A 22672-nucleotide genomic window follows, 5' to 3' on the forward strand; every position below is an offset into this window, starting at 1 on the left:
GCTTTGTCAAGACCTTATCTTCCTTCTACCCAGCTTTGTCGTCTCTACACTTCCTCAGACCTTTATATTTCTAGCTCAGTCCTCTGCTGTTTGACTCTCAGTCACCAACCACACAAATACAAATACACACAAAAGCAGAGAGAGAATACCCATACAGATAGAAAACCACTAAAATTGGTAAAACCTTTTTTTGAGGATGTCCTTATGGTGTAAACTACAAAAAATTAGAACCAAAACTATATTACAAATGTCAGAATAAGCCTGTTCATCTTATAACTGCTATATTATAATTGTTACGTCCCCATCAGGTCTGTTAAGGTCAGACCTGTAAACTTTGACACTTTCGAAGCAAACATTGACAACTAGTGACGCTTTAGTCAGTTTTAAACGGAAATGATGCTATAGTTTATTAAATGTTGTTTTTTTTGTTGTACTGAATAGAATAGTCTTTGTTAAAAAAAAAAAAAACAACAACAACAAAGGTACTTTGTGCATGGGTTTTGTATACTGCAATTTTTTTATTTGTTGAGAAGCAGCACGTAAGTACAACAAAACAGCGGACGGCATCCTGTCCTGTGAACATGAAAAGGAGACAAAATATAACAACAGAGATTCAATGACACAGAATCTGTTTAATCCAAGGGTCCATCAGCTCAATTATGCTAACCATTACCTTGGAGAATTAGAGTAGCCTATTCCACTGATAACAAATCCATACTGAAACTGCTTTGTCAAAGTTTTTCCACTATATTCTTCCATCTGATTAAGTGACCTGAACTGGAATATCACCTGTACTGCCTACCGAATTTGCTTTATACTTTATTGCACACTTTGTTTTGGATGGCCAGCTGTGCCACTATATATATTTATTTAGTTCGGGTAACACAGGTTTAATAGCTATTGTGTAAGTGGAGGCTATTTAAATCAATTATCTGTGTGCTGGAGGATGGACTATGTGAAAAAGTTCTATCTGTCTGGTAGTTGTTGAAATATTTCAGTCAGGACCAAAGTCCAGGCCTGGAATGACCTTACCACCCTTTGAGCCAAGCCACTAGCATGGTTAAAAACCTTAACCATGCTTCGGTGATCAGGAGTGGATATTGTATTGTTGTTATTGTTGGCAGTTTGCAGATAGGGGAGAATAAGGACACTTGTGACAATTTTTGGTTTTGATGTTGTTACTCAAAAACCTCTCAAACTGTGGCTGCAGTTGTGACATCAACTTTAAAGTTAATATTCTACTTGTTAACGGTCATCAAATGTTTTTGGAAGCAATACAATATTGTTCAGTATAAATGTTTCCTCTTGGTATTACAATAGCTTATTTCGATTAAACTAGGTTGGGTAGCACTTTACATTACAGCTCAGTGAATTTTGTAATATCATTACATTGTATCGGAAACCAGCCTATTCTCCACTGTTTCAGCTTCTGAATTGTCAGAGCTGATCTTTCTTGGTATCATTATATATAAGATTAATCCTTAATGGAGACCTGGATGTTCATATCAACAAAAAGAATGACTCCAAAGCTCTGGAGCTGATTGGACTGGATAACATGGAATTTACCCAGCATGTAAATGAAGCCAGGCATCAGCATGGTAACATTCTGGACTTGGTAAGAACAACAGAGTTAAACAGTGTTTTAGTATCAGATTTACATATGCCTGACCATCACCATGTAGTTTTTTTCATCGTAACAAAGACTAAGAGGGAACATTTGGTCCAAAGAGATTCCTAGACGACTAGGCTGAAGCAAAGTTCTGTAATATTATGAGATCATTTGATTCACAGACCTATGATCTTTAAATGACACGGATGAATACCTTGTCATCCGTTACTCCTTAAAGGTTCAAAAGAGGTCAACTGACAGAATCTCCCCATGGTTGAACAATAACACTGTCAGTGAGATTAAGAGAACCTGCTGAGCAGCTGAAAGCACATGGAGGAAAAAGAGGCTCACAATTCACTGTAATGTATACACAGAAACCATGACTGATAAAGCAATACATCCGGCAAGAAAGGATTCCTTTTCCGAGATTATTGCAGAGAAAGCTGGAAACTCTAGATTATTATTCTTCTCTACTGACCAACTACTCAACTGCCACCAGCCACCCACAGTCCTCTGCATCAAACTGTGTAGAATTTTCACTGTTCTTTAATAGCAAAAAAACCCCCCTGAAGATTATAAAAACATTCTTTCAAACTGACATCTTCAAGATGCCTTCAAAACAGCTGCTTTAAATGCGCACTAAAGGAACCAAACCTAGGCGTTAATGCACTGGCCAGCTATAGGTCAATGTGCAACTTTGCATTCATCACAAAGATTCTTGAAAAAAAGAGAAAATTACTGTCTTGCTTGTAGAAAATAATAATCTGGAAGAACTTCAGTCAGGCTTTAGAACACATCACTATACTGAAACTGCACTCCCTAAAATAATAAGAGCCCTGAGACTAAGCTCTGACAGAAATAAGGTTTCAGTCCTTGTTCTGTTTAGGCTAAGTGCAGGGTTTGATACGACTGACCTAATTATTACTACTTCTACTGCTTGATAATGATAATAATGAAACAAAAACAGCCTTGATTCATCAGTTGTCACACAGAAAGTGTGTTATAGCATTACCTTGAAACAAAAGGAGATGTTTGGAACATCGGAGAGAATGGATTAGAGCATTATAATACTGTAATGACCGGTTTGGACCTCCAAGAATTTTCATGCGACTTTGACAGTATTACTCTGCTTGTAGCCTCTGATGTTGTGAAAATAACCTCATTATTATAAGTCTTAAGGACTTTATTGATGAGAATTAATATAATTGTATTAATATAAAAGTATGATATACTTTGATAATGTATAGTTAGGTGTATAATAACGTATTTTTTAAGGACAGTGTGAAAAGTGTAAGCATCCTGATACAAATGGCAGCTTTAACTCACCTCAGTGTCAGTGTCTGAGGCCAGGCAGACATACTGAAGCATTTAAGACTTTATAACACACGTCTCCTCTCTTTAAATTATGGTTTCATCTGGGGCCAGCAGAAAGCAGATAAAAGAGTCAGCACCAGTCACAGACAGAGAGAATACATTATGCTTTAAGTCTAACATTAATAGCTTGTTCTCTCCCCTTGATGGGGGAGCAGAGGCCCGGCTGGAATGGTAATGATGCAGAGGTGCCACTCGACTATACCTGAGGAGCCATTGATCACTGACAAAAGAAAGGAAGTACACCAGGGCTTTGTCATGATGCCTGGATTTCATCTCATATTTCAATGTTCACAAACCATTTGCACTCATCACCTTGATTACCATGTCTGCCGCATAAACACAGCAAAGATAAGTTGTTTTTGTACCTCTTCTTCTTCCATTTCTTTCCCTACCCAATTTACAATAATTACATTTCATTTTAATATAGTCTTAAATCATAATAAAACAAGCTGTGATGACACGCAGAGAGGTATCTTCTCAGACAGCGAGTGAATTCACCTCCTGCCGGCACTGACTTTAATAACATCTCTTTTGAACAGCCATCTTTTCTTGACACAAGTCTGGTCTGAGAGATAGAGAACACAGTGAGGTGATGGAAAAAAGATCACATCTCTTCCATTCTCACTGTGCTTTTTTCGCTCTCGGTCTTAGGGCTTGTGCTTGCCGAGTAGCAGTCCGGGTGATTCTGTTCGGCAGATAACAAAGAGATATCGGGTGTCATGCACGAATCGTGCATGAGTACAGATTTAATCTGAAATTGTGCATGCAAACAACTTAAGAATTTTTGTAGCATTCATCAATACTTGTGTTTCAGTTTGTTCTTCGGTAAGAACAAAATGCTCTGTTCCGCACAACAGCCAGCTTGTGTTTTGTGCTTCGATAATAATGACTATGCCTCGATGATTAAAGATGTAATGACATTTATTTGACATAGGGTTTTTATTTCATGCTTTGCAAACTTCCACTGCTTCTTTGAGCATATCATTAATGACACGCTGAAGAGTCATCTGGGGATTTTGTAGGAGCTGATCTCCACTCGGCCGATTGTCTTGATGTGCCAGACACTCTCTGTGTGGCGCATAGGAGCCACATATGTCTGAAAAACAAATGAAAATCAGCATGTGGTAGTAATGATATGGGAAATTCAAGTGATTTTTTTTTAAATGTTATTTTATAGGTTTAATACACGAGCATTTATGTTTACTGTTGTCTTCAGATGTTCAGACCTCACCACAGTCAGGAAACATCACATGTGCTGACACGATATTGCCTGACTATGCTGGGTCACTGTCCAGTGGAATATCACACCGCACAATTGACTGAGAAACCTCTCCAATGATGGCTCTGATGTGCTCCTCCATAGCTGTAGCCTTGACCTCCTGGCAGCAGACAGTCGTTTTTGGTGTCCGTTGTCATCTCAAACCATTTTTAAATTTGGCTAAGAGTTCTTACATGTGCACATTTAGCATTAATTCCACCGGTGATCACGGTTTGCGCTCTTCTGGGATGCTGACCTATAATCCTAAAATAAATTTTTCCAGTGTGTTGTTTTTTTATTTTTAATCCAAACAAAATGTCAGTTTCAGGAGCTTTTTTTTTCTTTTTCCTTTCCTTATGTGGCATTTCATTTCCTTTTCCTTTCTTTTCCTTTCTCTGAGTTTAAAGTTACCTGTTCAATTGTCAGTGGCTTCTTGGGTTGCTGGAGTTCATCAACATACTGGACAAGAAACTAGCCATCTAAGCTGGCTAATGTTACAGTTTGGCTGAGGAGGACACCATAAATGTTTCCATCCACCCTGTCACAAGCAAGAGTCTCTCACCCATAGGCAAATATTTTCTTCTGTGTGTTAATACGGTATATTTCGTTAGAGAGAAGCAAAAACTCACAGCAAGGTCTGCAGAATATCTTGAGTGACTGGGTCATGATTTCTGGAAGAAGGCATTGCTGTTGAGTTTTTTGTTTTTATTTTCTATTTATTTATTTAATTTTGTTTATTTTGTTAATTTATTTCTTTATTTTTTGGCACATTGAGCACAACAAGTGAAGCGCCATCTAGTTCCATGGTATTCAAGAGAAGGCTAATCTTTCTGGAGCTGATATCTTCAAACCTGTGCAGCTCACAGCAAAACAATGGATAAAGAGCAGTACAAACACAAAAATATGTTCTTTTGATTTTGAGGTGATTAATATCACCTAAAGGACTAATATGTAGTTTTAACTGGCCTCAAGCAGTGAGGTTGCAGATTCCAACCAGCTGAATACTACCCACTTCACTCTCCCTGTGTAGGAGAACCTACAGTGAAAATACATATATGAAAGCCCCCTCTATAGAGCCAGTATTTGATACACTAATGAAAACATAAATATGAATGTTTTATTCCACTTCTACCAGCAGGTCCTCTTAAATGCTGCACACAGATGCTTTAAGTAGGCCTATATAGAACAGGATGATATACTGCTTATGTTCTGTTTGTTATTGTGATGATTTATTAATTTGGCAGCATGAATTAAAAAAAATCAAGAGAGTAGTTAACTGACTGCACGCAATACATTTAAAAACTGGATTACTTTATGGCAGAAAACTGTGGATGAGTTCTGCTCATCAAGTGCATATAGAGAAAATTGCTTAGAGATACCGAAAAGACGGTGAAAGCTGTCACAAAGACTCAAAAAATAACTTCCAAGAGTTTTTCCTGTTCCAAAACCTTTTATGTGTAATATGGTGGGTGATATCAACGATATTGGCTGTGGTCTTCTTGCTCTGGTAGGAACATTCTTTTTTTTTTTTTTTCAACAGGAAACAACAGATGAGCTCTTAATGTTAAATCTAGCACCTCTATGTATCAAATGTGACTTTTCTAAAGTTTGGAACAATGGACTGAGTTTAAAACAAAAACAGGGTGATAAAATTCACATTGTCAATGCATGTTATCACAATGAACCAATATGTACATTACAATGATAGATTGTACAATATACAGAATTGATACATTCTATAATATAGTTAAATGGCAATTACATTGCAGCAGGATGCAGCACAATATAAATATTTCTTTTACAAAGATACAATATTTTTCATTTAACATAAGATGAGCAAAACATACAGCATGTTCAAGAGGAGGGTCTTTCTTTACAATCAGAATAATATTAATGTATATGACCAATAACAGAGTTTGGCCTGTTACAGAACGTAACCCACTTACAGTGTCAAAATATCTATCTATCATCTATCTGCAGCACCTTTCTGTCAATGCATCATATGTCCATCAGTGTATTCATCCATCCACCCACCCATTCATCCATCCCATGAACCATCAATCTCTACATGCATCACTCAGCAGTCTCACCATCCATCCATCCATGTATCATCCAACTATTCATATTTGACTTGCTTATCAATTGCAGGGAGCTTAAATTCCCCTCAAAGTTTGATCAAAGTAACTCACTGGAGCTTTCAAACAGAGTAATCAAGGCTTCATTCTGGTACGTCAGTCATTAGGTGAATTCTTAGCCTCTTGATATCCTTTTGTTTTGAGTTAGGAAATGAGTTAGGAGCTGTCGTTTAAATGGTTATAAATAGGAATCTTTTAGGCTCCTTCCTCTGATGTTGTGCTATCTGTTGGTAAATACAGTGGTGCTGTGTCAGAACTCGCATTGAATAGTTCATATAATTCAGTCAGTAGAAATGCAATACAATGCCAAAAGAAAACTTTGAAGGAAGAGGGTGTTCAACAGAACAGTAGTCATACAGAAGATGCATCTTCACCCACCCCCCCCCAAAAAATATGCAGTATCAGACTAACACTGATGTTTATTTACATTTACCAATATGTCCTCCTGGTTCTCTCCATGAATGAACGTTGAGTGTACAGTGCTATTTTCCCCTCTGAAAAGGTGAAATCTGATATCAGGTGCTGCTTACTAAAAAAAAAAAAGCATTTCCCTGAAAAATCACTTGCAGCAAATAGCTTGACAGTTCCCTGACTTCTCACAACATACTGTAGTTCACTTTAAAGAAAGGACGTGAGTGTGATTTGTCACAAAAATGCTTTTCAGCCTACCTGGCTTATGGTGGCAATGCTCACAAAACACCGATGTAAGCACTTTTAATATGGACTTTAAAAAAGTGTCATGAATCTGATAACGCCGTTGCAAAGTTGAGCTACTGCCTTGATTCATCAAGCAACCTGGTGCTCATATCACTAATGGAATTTGAAAGTTAGAATACAATCAATCGGGTCTCTGATAGAGTATGTGTCTAAACGCTGCTAGCCAAGAGCTGTTATGGATGTGGAGTTAATTTGGCAGGACAGGAAATGGACAGAAAGTGATCTGTGTGCATGAATTAATACAATATTCTGAATATTATCTATTGAAATTGAGCGAGATCACAATGGAATAAAGTCCACATGAAGTTTTTAGATGAGCACAAATCAGAAATACAATACTTGTTCTGTCTGTAGATAGCAGCTGGCCTGCAGCAAAACAAAGTGTGAAATGTCCTAAAAAAGCTTGCTAGTGAAAATCCCATTATGCAGAGATGAGTCCAAGTATCATAACATGTCACTGAGATAAATCTGTTTCCTTTACACCACCACCCCATTCATCTAAAGAAGAGATATGCTGCAGCAAAGCTTAATTTCCCTCAAAAGCTATTCGGCTTCTTCTGTCTGCTACTCATTGTGCATGCATCATGAATAAACTGAAAAACGCGTTTTGACTGATTTATTTCTAACATGCATTTTCTGTTCGAAAGTAATTTAGCTGTTATTAGCTGATAAAGGAAATCAGTCAATACATTTTCCATGAGTCAAATGATTACATGTAAAGTAAAAGGCGTCACTCGTCGAGAGCTATCACCCAACTCTATAGATATTTGTAGCACTTTTAGCTAATTGTTTTGTTTTGTTGCCACAGCCTGACCTTTGGTCCTATCACTGTCATCAACCTTGTTTCCAGTGGGAGCAGAAAGCTGCTTTAGGAAGACAAGCTACCTTCCTTGGCACCAGAAGGGAGGAACCGTAAAAACATGTTGCAGGTCATGTTGCACATTTTAAGCTTATTGCATATCATTTAACGCTGTCCACATTTTATTTGTTTTTGACGAAAAGGATGAAGTCGGCTGACCTTCATCATGTGATCTGCACTGTCGTACTCACGTGACCTAGAATCATGGTTTGGTTGGGTTTAGGTATAAAAACTATTTGGTCAGGTTCAGGAAAAGCTCATAGTTTGGCTTAAAATTAGTTTGCTTCCTCTATACATTGCATACATAAAAGTTAAATGTTACATAAGTAAACTTATGGTTAAATGTCAAAATAAGTCATTGCTGACATGAATACTGGTCTTCTTGATCGAAGTCCTGTGCTTGTTTGACCACTACAGCCTCCTCCATGAGTGGACTTTCATGTTCAGACAAATGCATGCTGATGGCATTAAACGACATGCAAAAAGCAAACACTGTGTTGCGATAACACGCGAAATGAGCAACTAGCAAATAGTTTATCTAGATACAGAAAATATCCAGTTATATTTCTTAAAAGGTGGTGAAAACCGAAACCTAGAAGGAAGGTTACTATTTGACTTACATAAGTCAGGTCAACAGAACTGAATTCCACTGTAACTGCGTGTCTGTGTGAGGTGTAAATAGGCAATTGATCGCTTATATATTAACTATATGAACATTATAAGAGAGTTTTTGCCCCAATTTACAAAAAGCAGACAAAGAAACAGCATTATATTCCTATAGGCGCAGCTACAGTATGTTGTTGTTATTTTTCCTATAGATTCACATGTAAGTGGATGCTGCAGACAATAAGTTTCCAGTATGGAGACTGCACAAAAAAGTTGTTCTGTTCAACCACACTTGTTAATTTCCTCAAGCATGATGTCTCAGTGCTACCTATGCTAAAAAGGGGATCATTGAGACAACTATTGAGAGCTCACTGATAGAGCACAAGAGGATGTCTACATTGATTTATATAGACATTTCTCTTCAAACCATTTTATCTGTATAATTTAAAATGTTTTTTTCCCCTTATAGGGTGAACCATTTGTAAAATAAATATTTTTTCTCCTTCAGTGCACAGGGAAGAAAGGCTGGGTTATGAATTCAAATATAAAAAGGATATCTCCCTCAACCTCTTAGAGCAATTTATACAGATAATTTGCCGGTCTACAGGGAGTGAAAATGGGTATGTTGAGATAATATATCTGATGTAAAGTAATGACATTATGTGGCTGCTCTTCCAGGAGGAAAAAAAAGGCAAGCAAGACAACTTCTAGGTTCTTCTAGAGGCTGCAGCCACTGCGAAGTGTCTGTATTCTGAACCTGAACAGATGAAGTAGCTGAAGCTCAGCAGAGGAAGAACCTGATCTAACAGAGTTTTGCTTCAGCACAGCATAGCAGCAAAACAGGGCACCTCGCCAAGGCCTGCTTCCAACAAGCACATGGGATTTGTCACATTTCCCTAAGGTTATCCACTTCAGAAATGGGTTCAGTGAAAGTTCAGTCTCCATATCCATGCAGACATCAGTCCTCCAGCTGATACTTTCTTGAATTAAAAGTCTTATATGGCTTTCCCACGGTTGTGTGCAGGCATGTTAAGGTTCCAGCTTTTTCCGGAAGCTTCACTGAGAAACTTCAATCATTCAGACATGAAGAACTACAGTTGAAAAACAATAGCAGGTCATACTGGAGTAGAACATGAAGAACACAAGTACAAAATTAATAGCCAATGATATTATAGTCCAGCTTAGGAAATTACAGTTGCAAAAACAACTGCGATCCATCAAAATGGTTGTAGGCCAATGTAATGGACTACAATAGTCAGCCATGTTTATCTGCTGTCCTGAGACACGTCTCCCCATGTACTGGCTTCATTTTCATCAGAGTCGGAGAGTGCTGCTGTACACAGATCACTGAAGATATCTGAAAAAACAAGAAAGATTCAACTGTTAATACAATCTAGTATACAATCTATTTATATCTTATACAAGACAAGAAGGGAACATACTATGGACAAACTGTGGCATTCAGCACAGTGTTTAAGAAAAGGGATGCACAGCCTGGACTGTAGTGCCAATAAAAAGTAACACACCAAACAATGCAGCTTTAAAAGGAGACTTAAACAAGGAGCGATAAGAGGGGGCGTTCAATATCTGCAATGATATCAGCCAGTAGAGTGCATAAGGAATTACAGGGAAGAGAGACACGAGCAATCAACACAGACAGGTGAAGAGGGCTTTTTGTAAATGGGCTCCTCTTACCCAAAATACTGAAGGTCAACTGCTTGAGTTCTGTTCTCTTCAAGTATTAAAAAACATTGAAAACAGAAGAATAAAGAGATGAAAGAAGGAATAAAGGAGGGCAGGCGAGGACAATGAAGGGATAGTTGTTTTAAAGAGGGGCAGACAGAGTGCCGTAACAGTACATGCAAGGCCATAACAAACACTTCAAGGGCCAGCCTTCAAGTAGGCATGAAAGAGTGGAGATGGTGGAGAGATGGATGGAGGACAGAGGGGACACTGAAGCAAGAAAACCAAGGTAGAGAAAGAGCCCAAGAGTGGTTATTATGTAATAAAAAGTATTTTGAGGCAACAAACCATGACCTTAACACAGCATTGTGACATACAATGAGTGCTCAGGTGAGGTGAGGTGCAAAGAATGAATGGATACAGGAGGTATGTTTTCTGAAGCTCTATTTTCCAAAGAGTTGACGAGTGAGAGGAGCAACAGGTTCTAATGTGTTGGGATTGGTTAATACTCATTGGGGGGGGGGTGCTTCATGGGCAGTGTAGGACAGGCTAAGTGCTGCAGCCACTGAAATCATGCTCTGAATATTGAACTCAACAAGCCAAAGCTCTTTCACCCCCCATCCGCTCCATCCTTCCATCCGTCCTGAACTGTATTCACCAGTCCCTCCCTTTCCCAAGGTAGTACCCAAGCCCACCCAATCCCTCCTGGCCCAACTGCCATGTGAGGGAGTGAGGGAGCAATTGCAGAAGATGGAGTAAAGGAGAGGAGGGAGGAGTGAGTGAGTGAGTGAATGAGTGTGTTACAGCAAGGCTTCGAGTGGTTAGTCAGAAGTAGTGTTGTTACTTAGTGACCTCCTTCAGATGCTGTTTGCAGTATACTGGATGGGACCAGCCCTGTCTCCTCTGTTAAAAGGTTCTTGACTAACCTAGAACATGAAACACAACGCAGGGGAGGGTCTTCACTCGCTCACAGGAGGAAAGTAAATACAGTAACACTTAATTTTACAGGCCCCTGACTTTAATTATTTCCTTTAGTAAATAACACAAACAATCTAATCTGAGAATGAAAAAAAATTCTGTATCAACGATCAAAACATACTATAGCATAACTACTTAAAAACACTGTATAACAATTCAAGAAATAAAATAATCAATAATGGTGAATTCTCAAAAATCTTCAGTTAATATAGCTACTTTGCAAGGGGTCTGAAATAAGGTTGTCCGTTTTCTCCTTATCTATTTTTTAACTTAACAGTTAAAAAGTTAAATATTGGACTTACTATTAATAATACACAGTAAAGTGTATAACAATATATGCTGAGGATACAAATTGTACAATAAGTTGTACAGTTGCACATGTGAATATATAACATGTCTCCTGTTCCACCAAGTTGCGGTAACTTGAGTGCACATGGTCAAATGTGGTTTAAACTTCACATGGTTGATAAGAGTCCTGGCCTGAGAACATGTGATATAGGACTCAGGATTGTGTATGGAAAAATAACTCTCCCTAGAAACTTTCAACAAAGTAGCCCTTGGGATACGAACCACTAAGATGTATGAAAAGTGGTCGGCATGTATATCATATCTTGATCTATGCTCTTGGTGAGATAAGCTAAACCCCTTTTTTTGTTTTGCTTTGGTAAATAAAAATGTTTTTTTTGTAGGCTAATTAACAATATTATAAGTGCCCCTATAGCTATAAAGTTATGGGACAGCTGTGAAATGAGTAAATAAAAATGAGCCATGATAAAATCGACCAATCTCCCCATTAAAGATGCACCGAGGCAGGTGGCCTAGGAAACTGTGAGTTCAAAGGAAGGTCGGAAGACATAAAGTAATAGATTATATTCAATGACTGACTGACATTATGAGACAGAGTTACAGAATAAACACTGGTGCACTGGAAGTGTCTTGTTTCCTGAAACAAAAAAGGGAAATGCATTTGTGACTGCCCTAGACCACTTAATTGAGGCTTAATGAGAGTGATTTGTCTGTTGGATTCTGGGAAACGTCTTATTGAGTAGCATAATTGGTTTTGCAGAGCTTGGTTCAAAACCATGCAAAATCAGATGGAGAGAGTAGGGGCATGTCTCACAAACCTGGAATGAAGCCAATTCATTTAAAGTCTTAATAAAAAATTACTCATAGAGCATCTTTAAAAATATTTTGGGGGATATTCGTCTGAAAGTAAAGACCACGTGATGTCACAACATCCTAGCGTACATCATGTCAGCAAGACAAGTTAAACCACTGAAGGTCAGCAAAAACAAGATTTTCTGCAGGTCTTGAAGCTACAATTTCTGAAATGTAAAGAATACTGAAACCTGAATATTATAAACGATGTCCATTCCATGAGTTTCTAAGGCTTAACAGACAGCACATATTGAACACCTGGGTAAGTACACTGACAACTTCAAATGAAAAACAAGCACACTATGTAAAAAGCTAGGAAACCCCTGAAATCATACAAAAATACAAACTATTACCTGGGTCTGTACCAAAAATCATAAAATACAGCTTGGACTGGACTCATTTATGGTGCAATGCATAGGAAAAACTCTGTTAAAATGGGCCGAACAGCAAATAAAACCCTTGCTAAATGTTGGGTAGGTCTCTTTGCCTCCTGCATTAGCACTGAGCATCAGCACTGGACATAAATCAAAACTGGATGAATCATTTAATAAGAACATATCCTCAGACTGGTATGATTAACAGTAACTGGCCCAGACTGGAATGGGCTCTGTCCAACTTTAATCAGCCTCTTTCTCCAGCTGAGCCATCGGCACATCACTACCTTCTGAGAAGTTGACTTTGAGGATGTAGGAACTTGCTCTGGCATCATACATCAGAGTGAAGTAATTCCCTATTTATTCTGCTCATACTGTGACTTTGTGTTGACAGGATGTGTTTGGACGTGCTAATGTGTTCTCAGTCCTTATACAAATATACCACACATTGCCAACAGCAAGCCCTCAGGGGCTGGGACAGGGACGCAGTGTGTGTTGTGGGTGTGAAATGAAAGCCTAAATCTGGAAAGGTGCAGCACCCACTTGGGATGGCTACATTAGCAATCACGTCACTGCTGGTGTTGGAACATGTGATGATCAGCAGTATCCACACATACACGCACACTTATCTCAGGAGCTGATCCATATACACAAAAAGAGTGTCGCTACATCTACACAGACACACATGAACCCACACCCTTTCACATGCATACATGAGTAGCACACTTCATCAGTCACGTTCTGTAAAGTTCTACAGTTGCACATTAACTTTGATCTTTCATAAAAGCTCAAGAAAAAAAGGGAGGACTTATGAATTCTTCATTTTCCTCAAGTGAGGAGGAAGCAAGTGTGTGTGAGTGAGACCTTTTAGCAGCAAAAACCCATAGATGTAGACGACAGGAGACGGTTTTAAGGGCTGAAATATGCATGAGCTGATGAAAAATGAGCATAATCAAAGCAGGTCGAGCTTTTATCTAACAGAGTATCAGTCACTTCCCAATGCAGAGACTTTGCATGAGACCAAAACACTCTTTCGTTGCTTGATTCCAGAGGCTGTTTCTCCATAAAGGCAGTAGCCTCTGTTTTTCTGGTGAGCTGAAAGGATAGATGTGGTGAATGAAACAGAGATTTATTATTCATCTGAAGCCACTGTGTTTTCAGCTGTTTCCCTTGATTTGGCAATACACCATTAGTCACTCGTTTCGTTATTGTATCTCCCGCTGGTTCATCAGGGTATTGTTTTGGTGAATAAAATTTTTATTCCAAATGAGCCAGCTTCCTCCCACAATACCAAAAACATGCACATTAGGTTAACTGGCTATTCTACATTGTCCCTAGGTGTGAGTGTGAGAGTGTGTGATTGTTTGTCTTTGTGTGTTGGCCCTGGGATTGACTGGCGACCAGTCCAGGGTGTACCCCGCCTCCCTGTAGTCAGCTGGGATAGGTTCCAGCCCCCCCCCGCGACCCTGATGGATAAGCGGTATAGAAAATGGATGGATGGATTTTCCCCTTTCCTTTAATGAGTTAAAGGTCTAGACTGTTGTGCATGTATAACATCTGCCAAGTTACAAATCCAACAGAAAAAACTGCTCTTGAACGTAGGTGGTTTGTAGTCCAGCCTTTACGTCACTATTTCCTGAGCATCTCTCTTACGTCACTATTTCCCACCCCCTGAATCCTATTGAATTTACCTGGACGGCTGCTAGTGCTAGTAATGATAAACAAAATCATGAATCCACTACAGGTGAATCTAAAAATAATACACACAAACCCCATCCTCTCAGGTGAGAGTCCGATGCAACACCCATTTTTAACCTACAGCACATGGACTTTGTATCTGTATTTGTATCTATCACCTGACTTCAAACGTGTTTTCTGTCAGAAAGCTTCCTATAAAATGGGACATCGCACATAAAAGCAGTAATGACTACCAAAAATGTGAGGGTGAACACGCTGGCTGCTGTACTGTCAGAATAACGGTAGCGAATTGTCCACCGTCATGAGTGGCCGTTATATATACATGGCCTTGGTATAGCAGTACTAGCCAATCACATTTACAGTATATATATATATATATATATATATATATATGAACATTAGAGCCAGTAAATAACAAGAAAGCCAAGGAGCAGCTGTTGTGCTGGTCTCATTTCTTTCCTTAGTCTTGGTTGATTAATGTAGACCAAAGTTAAAATAGACTTTTAACCAGGGAAGTCATGGTAGAGGTAATGATTACAGATAGCAGCGTAGGAAGTGGAAAAAATACTTTATTTATGCAAAACCACATAATCTATCAGCACTGATACAATCTAACACAATCCAACACAACAGCTCAGCATCAAATGCTGCCTCTCCGAAGCTTAATGTTCAATTTTTCTTGATACCCTGTCAGAGAGGATGGATTCAACTCAATATCTGGGGCTGAAGTTTATGGTATTGTTGTATTGCACTGCATTATATTGTAAGGTCCATCCATCCATTTTCAATATCCATTTATGCTCTTCAGGGTCGTGCGAGGCTGTAGCCCAGCATGTATGAGGCTAGAGGCAGAGTACACTGTGGGCAGGTTAGCAGTGTGTTGCAGTGTAGGAGAACATATCCGGTCCAGTGGCCAGAATAAAATGTCACCACAGTATTTTACAGTAAACCGTGGATATGCTACTTTTATACATTTTGTATGTATCACATCAACATTACTACAAATGTTATCAATGGCCTTGTGTACGATGTAACACTCCAGAGTCTTGTGGAAAGCCTTCCCAGAAGAGTGGAAGCTGTAAAGCTGTCTGTGTATTTAGAATGAAATGTCATTAAAGTTCCTGTTGGTACAATGGTCAGGTATGCCAATAGTTGTGTCTATAGAATGTATGTCTATCAGTAAAAGCACAGTGTCAGTAGGCTTGCAGCACCTACCAGCCAGGATCCAGATAATCTGACATTGAAAATTCTTCTTGAAGTTGACATACAATTCTAAAACTATTCACAGTTGTGCCATTTTTTCATGCAGATAATCAAAGGGTCATGAAAACGTATTGCTGTGGGTCTGACACAAAGTCTCAATGTCACAATTTACCGTGGCACTACTTGTGAATTTCAATTTAAGCACTCGAGAAATGTGCTGGTACCAAGACCGCTGCAAATTTACTGCATCATTTTAGTGCAAAATGGTGCATGAATAAAATTACACAATGACGCAGTTATTCAATGAGTTGATAGCAGGATGATGAGTGCCTCCTAAATTGCAGAGTGGAAGGTAACTCACAGCACTATTAGGGTCATTTGAGCAGGTTTCTAGTGAAACATTGACACTAATATGGCCCATTGAACTGTCCCATAGCAGCAAATGACCTAAACACAGGTGCAGGTGGTTGATAGGGCGGTTGATGAATGTTGGTGATGGCTTTCAAAACTTTTGGCCTGGGTTTTTTTGGAATGACTTCTCACACACTAGCCACCACTAGCCAAATTTCAATTACAACCCTGGTCATCCATCCATCCACTTTCTATATCGCTTATCTGTCAGGGGGACTGGAGCCTAGGGACAATGTAGAGTAGCCAATTAACCTGATTTGCATGTTTTTGGGATTGTTTAAGGAAGCCGGAGTACCCGGAGAAAACCCACGCAGGCACAGGGAGAACATGCAAACTCCACACAAAAGGACCCAGATCGGGATTCGAACCTGGAACCCTCTTGCTATGAGGCGACAGTGCTAACCAGTGCTGCACCACCGTGCGTGCCCTATGATCCTTCCATTATATGGAAAACTTCTATCTATTCTATTTTCATTCCCATTACTTAAATCATTCAGGTAATTCAACTACCACTCACTAATTTTCTTTTAGATAAATTTTATCTATTGAAAATAATACTTGTAATACTACTGCTACTACTACTACTACCACTACTACTAACAATAATAATAATATAATATATTCTAGATAATATAATAATAATATATTCTGTCATATGCAGGTTAAGACACTGTAAAATACACATCTGCCTGTGATATAATTAAATAACAATATTATAAATAACCAGCATGCTGTTTGGTACTAGATAAACTTATTAACTCTTATTCCTAATTCATAATGTATTTATCATGAAACTTAATCCAAGTTATTTACAAGTAATTTATAAGTTATTTACTAATATCATCACTGTGGCTTTCCAATGTACTAAAAGTTCTTTTATATTTTTAATTAATGAATTTTTATCAACATATTTTGACACTGCTATCTATACATATCAGTCGCTGAAAGGAAAATTCATACCTGTCTTATGCTCACAACTGACCTCTGCCTCAACTCATTGCATTTTCATACCAGGACCTTTAGTGCCATGATGATGACAAGTAAAAAGGACGCAATCCACAGCCAGTCATATGAATTAGCTGTGCAGATAGTTCAGTAATAAAATGCTGAATATACAGGGTCTAAAGACCAGAAGCAAGTAAGCAGGAAACAGGCAAACTATGATCCTTTCGTTGCTATGGAGAATGTGCTCCAACAATAAAAGTCTTCTGCAAAGAATGCTGAGCCAAAAATATAAACTTCTCAGGAAAACTAAAAAAAAAACAAAAACACTTTCTATAGATGAGATCGGAAACAGAGGACTTGCAATTACAGTTTATGGGCAGACAGAGTGAATGAGATGCTCAACTCAAGTTCTCGAAATAAAGTGTACTGTCATGTCAGGCAGTTTATTTTTGCATTATTTGTAAGATGCTTGCTCAAAGTGGAAAGTTTATGTTCTCACACCTTTATTTAGGAACAAGACGTGTTTGAACTGGCAGATGGAGCCCCACTTAGCCCCGCGATTTTAAATATAGCACTAAATCAGGGGGAGCTGCAACCAACTGCAACCAGAGAAACAAAGTGTGCACAGGAACAAGCTGAATGACTTCCCACAGAATGGCGGAGCCAAATGAAACTCACCAGTGTCCGTTCTCTGCTTCCTCCAGAAACTGGACCAGGTCACCTGTCTCCAGAGAGAGGTCTCGTGCTTCACGAGACTCATAGGTCAGCTGTACCCGGAAACGACTGCCATCACCCTGAAAGACATGAACTCTGCATTTAGCCACTTCCATGTTGGACCCGCAAGGATTCACTGAACCCCAGCACGAACAAACAGTTTGAGGAAATGAAAGTTCAGTCTCCCCACCCCAATGCTGATGGAAAGTCAGGTGAAGTTTCTTAGTCCACAAAACAGCAAAACAGAGTTGCAGCGTTCTCTTAAACAACTGAAGAAGCTGGGGGCTTCTTAATAAAACAAAACAAAAAAAACCTCGCTCCATATCCATGTCTCGAACATGTCTCGGAAGGCTCAAGATACCAAACTGATTTGAAAAGGCGTTATTCAGACTCGCGTATGGTCCACTTCAGATAGCCTGCACACTAACGCTCTTAGCTTAGCAGATACAGTGAAGATTTTTGCTTTTAAAGGGGTTTAAATAACATATTTCTTTCAATTTGTACTTAGCTGACCTCTTATTTTCAGTTTTGCGTACATAAACATCTACGGTAATAACTAAATAGGCCCATTCGTGCTAGCAGTGTACGTCGCTGCTGCTAGGACGTCCTGGAAGGACGTTCAGCAACCTCCCAGGTGGTAGCAAAACTTTGATTTTGGACATCTTGATTAGATGTCCAAACAGTCAAACAACATGTCAACATGAATAGTCAAACAACGTCTCAATGTTCACTGTGAAAGGATTCGGACAGATTCATATTTGTCAGGCCAACGGTAAACTGCCTCCCACTTGACAGTTTTGACAAACAATTTTGGGATGTAGTTTTGCACAGTGTCGGATGTCTTGCTTATTCACTTTGTCTTTGTTGTCTACAAGTTGCATCCACAGGCTTCACAATTCGTAATTATTTGTTGATGAACGCAAATAATTGAATTTGCCATCTATCGCCCGAAAGAGCGTGAGCATGTGTGCGACAACAACAAGCTCAGTGTGTGTGGGTTGCTTGTCTGCCTGTGTGCCTCTCTACTGTACATCACACAGATTATAATGGATCTGGAAAGGCTGCCATACCCGGCGGACCTGTGCAGCTATAATCCTCCCGTCTCTCGTCTCTCCTCCCTCGTTTCTTAAATGTCAAGTCGTCAGTGCTTGCTGCTAATGAGACACATGTCCGTGGGAAATAATTAGGCAGCAGAGGGGTTCTCTTTCTGGGGGGATCAGAAGGGGATTTAGTAGAAAAGAGGGGAAAGTGAAGGATGAGTGGAGAGGAAATGAGGGATGAGTGCAGAGCTGTCGAGGGACAGTGAGTGATCGCAGAATGTGATGATTTATAGTGAAAGCTGACGTGACCCAGCAGGACCGGAATGCGATGGCTGAGCTGCATTTTTTCACTTGGGCGACCATTCAACAATATAGTCTTGTTTGAAAATAAAGTAATTTACTGTTCCATTATTAAATCAGTTTTAAAAAGCAGACCCTACATTTTCTGGCCACAGTGAGCTGCAGTGTTGAGTGAAACCTACATTTTTATTGTTGCCTTCCTCTTCTGAAGAGTTGGAGGATTCCTCTGCGCTGGAGGGGATCGTCTCAAAATCGTCTGTGTCCATGGAGGGGAGACGCCGCTGGACCCAGCCTGAGCAAAATCAATACAACATTATTAACCCCAGGAATGTACTCATAAACAAGGGGGGATTTTACTACTCCACTTGGCAGGTGACGGTGCTTCATTGACAGGGAGGCAATGTTGCTGTGCAGTTAAGTTATTTGTCTTACATCATCATGAAAGCAATAATTAAAGCTCTAGCCAAGCTTCTCACACACAGCATGGTGAACGATCTCTAATCCTGCCAACTGGTCCTAAATGCGTGACAGAGATGGGGTCGAGCACACTTTATAGATGAGAGCTCCTAACTATGAGGGAAGAGTTCATGCTTAGGTAAAAAGTACTATCTAAGATTCTTTATTTAAAGAGTGATATTTATCAAGCCACCCTGAAGTAAAGTCAAGTATTTCCCTTATTATAATACAGCTAATTGTGACTGACAGTTTTAATTTAAAACACACTCTTGCAAAACTTGTGCAAAACTTGTCTTGATTTTTTCTTAAAGAACTGATTGGTGGGTGGCTCATAGCAGCAGTGGCAGGGTAGCAAGACTAATGAATTTTTTTAAATTAAAAAAAAAATTAATAATTTGTACTTTTATGCATTTTAATATTACTTCAAATTAGGGCCAAGTGTAGTATAAATAAACACACAACAATGCAGAGGGTCAATCATGTTGCATTAAATCGAAGAATGCTTGCAGTGACTGGCTGCCAGCAAAAGCAAACAAATAGTCGTGTTTTGGTAGATCTGGGTACAAGAAGCAACATATTCAGATATTATTTGACTGGAAAAGTCTGAATACAGCCTATCCGTAGGTTACTTCCACTGATACCTTTAAAGATATATAAAACCAATACCCGTGTTCAAGTGGAAATATGCAGCATGAAATGAACCCTAACCCTATGTATTTTATACAGAACTGTAATAAAATCCAGTTCAACACAAGTTTCCTCCTGATCCCAGCTCCATCTAACAACAATAAGTGAGCGTAAAAAGGGTGAGGGAGAAAGTGCCTTAAAACCACAATGGGATTCAAGAGTGGTTGGCTGAGTAACCATACAAGTGAGGCTGTCTCTCTTTGTATTTCACGCACACACAATTAATAATTGTAGCTTATTCATTTAGAGATTTTTGGCCACTCTACTCCAGGTTTTACATTCCTATTACCAGAACACACTGAAGCACAAGGGGGGACATACCACAGTGATTTGAGCTCCCACTTTATTCAATTTCTTCCCATTTACATCTTAGCCATAGTATGGCGTCTTCAAAGGACACACCTAAACAAAAGCAGCCAATGACAAGATGACATGGTAGGCTAAACTGTGGGCTGTTGCCACTTTATATATTATTATCCTTTTTCTTTCAACCTGCTGAGTAAATCTCAAGTCTAGTTTGAGTTAAAGCTTAGTGTACAAATCTAGACAGAAACATTGAAAGTGTGTGCGGGGCATTCTATCTATTATTATCAACCCTGACCACAGTGACTATAAAGTTGGACTTAAGGGTCAAATGGGTCACTCTAGAGCGCACTGAGAAATTACAAGCTTTGTGATACATAGACATGATTGGTAAACCAGGCTGTATTTCAGCTGAGCTTTAGTCTGGGCTGCAAAAAGCAGATGAAGACACACGTCTGGAAACTAAAAAAAAAAAATAATAATAATAATAAATGATGTGAAATGAAAACCAAGCAAAACCCAAAACAAACTCAGTTTTCTCACCGACACCAATGTACAACTGAATTCAGCTGCACCAGAAAACAACCACACAAATGACTGTAGGAGATGAGTGGTCCTCTGCAGTTACCTGGTTGGGAGGTGGATCTGGGGACAGCTGAGGTGCCGCCAGCAGCAGTGGTAGTGCTGCTGGTCATGCTCTGACGTTTCCTGACTACAGCCATAGCACCACGCAAAGTATCTGGAGGGAAGCCAAATGCTTTATAAAACCCTTTTTTATTATGATCACCACTCATCATCTGTCATAACCAGTATGAAAACACGGAGGTCTTGAGAGATACATTAAATTTAAGGGAAAAAAAAGAAAGAGAGAAAAGAAAACCCTCACCACACCATAACCACAAAAATAAATATCTACTCTATCTACTAAATATCTGATCTTTTCATTTCATGCTTGTGCATTCTGAAACAACACTTCACAAATCACAACACAAGTCAACACAGCAGGCAACAAATGAGAACCGCACAAGCACACAAATGCATGCACACATACACACATCATCCCCAAATACAAAAATACCTTCTGACTTGTCAACCAAACAACAGCCTAAATGGCCCAGCATGCTCAGAGCCTGTACATTACACAAACACGTTGGCATGTACCTTCATAACCAAACGGAGTGGGATCACTCTTTATCTCGTGTCTCTTGCTCTTTGTGCTAGCAGAGAGGGGACCTGGCCGGGGGGAAATAGCAGCAACCAGATGCTTCATTAGATGCATTTGAACATGAAAAAACAAGGCTGAAACAGCTTCACCGCCCATCCCTTCAGATACCACTGATATGAAATGCCCATCACCGAGCTTCTGTCTGTTGAAGTAAGGACTCAGACAAAGTTGTCCATTATAATTTTATTAAGAGTCACAATTGTGATAACTGCTATTGTGTACACAGAGGAGGTGATGGCCATCTGATTAAATACGCCTGTGCTTTCCTTCTGTGTTACGTCAGTGGCTTTACTCCATAGGCCTATTAACTATGTGAATATAATGTTTGTGTTACCACCAAAAATAAGATGAACGAATAAAGATAATTGTCCTTTAAATCCCTCATTTTCTGAATGGGATTAACAAAATTGAGATTAGGAAAGTCAACCTCCATGACTATTCCAAGAAGCATAATATTTAGTATAATATTTGCCCTGGTATCAATGCACATCTTGGATGAGAACTGATATCAGAAACTATGAAGCTCCAGCCACATTCTTGACTCCACTGAACACCTTACAGCCAGTGTGACCTGCAGCAGTCTCATCGGACGCAAGTTATGAAACACGCTCGACTGTATTCAGGGACAACAAAGAAATATAATAAAAGCAGAGAATGGCCTGAGTGGGAATAATTTAAAGGAAAACTTCAATAGCTCTTTTCTGGTGTTTTTAATTCCTCCTCTGCCTCTGCCTGGTTGAAAGTGAACTTCTGATCTGTATTCCTGCAGTAAATTGCACTTGTACTGCCACTTTGAATGTCACCCTACATTCCAAATGTCAGCTTATCAAAATTCTTATTTCTTTACTGTCGCTTTTTAAAAAGAATATGTATGTCTCCTCATTTGCAGCTACATTTTTGTACCTTTAACAGCAGCCAAGGCTTGACTTTTTCTATGCA

The 22672-nt window shown here is 39.2% G+C and overlaps 1 protein-coding gene across 7 annotated transcripts in view; it reads right to left on the minus strand.

The window, feature by feature from the left end:
- Positions 1–5713: 5713 nt before the first annotated feature.
- The window catches only part of mcf2l2 (MCF.2 cell line derived transforming sequence-like 2), a 118737-nt gene continuing 101778 nt past the window's right edge, over positions 5714–22672 (minus strand). For 3 of the 7 annotated variants that reach the window (XM_046392577.1, XM_046392576.1, XM_046392579.1), the window contains exons 30-34: positions 21670–21741; positions 21137–21247; positions 19245–19354; positions 17687–17802; positions 5714–9915 (exon numbers count right to left, since the gene is read on the minus strand). In XM_046392577.1, coding sequence (XP_046248533.1) covers position 9915; positions 17687–17802; positions 19245–19354; positions 21137–21247; positions 21670–21741 — 410 coding nt within the window. In that variant the 3' untranslated portion in view covers positions 5714–9914. Of the gene's footprint in view, positions 9916–11093; positions 11168–17686; positions 17803–19244; positions 19355–21136; positions 21248–21669; positions 21742–22672 lie in introns of all 7 variants that reach the window. The other 4 variants (XM_046392580.1, XM_046392583.1, XM_046392582.1 and 1 more) reach the window with 2 other exon arrangements.

The sequence above is a fragment of the Scatophagus argus genome, chromosome 6 (genome assembly GCF_020382885.2).
Source record: "Scatophagus argus isolate fScaArg1 chromosome 6, fScaArg1.pri, whole genome shotgun sequence".
NCBI lineage: Eukaryota > Metazoa > Chordata > Actinopteri > Scatophagidae > Scatophagus > Scatophagus argus.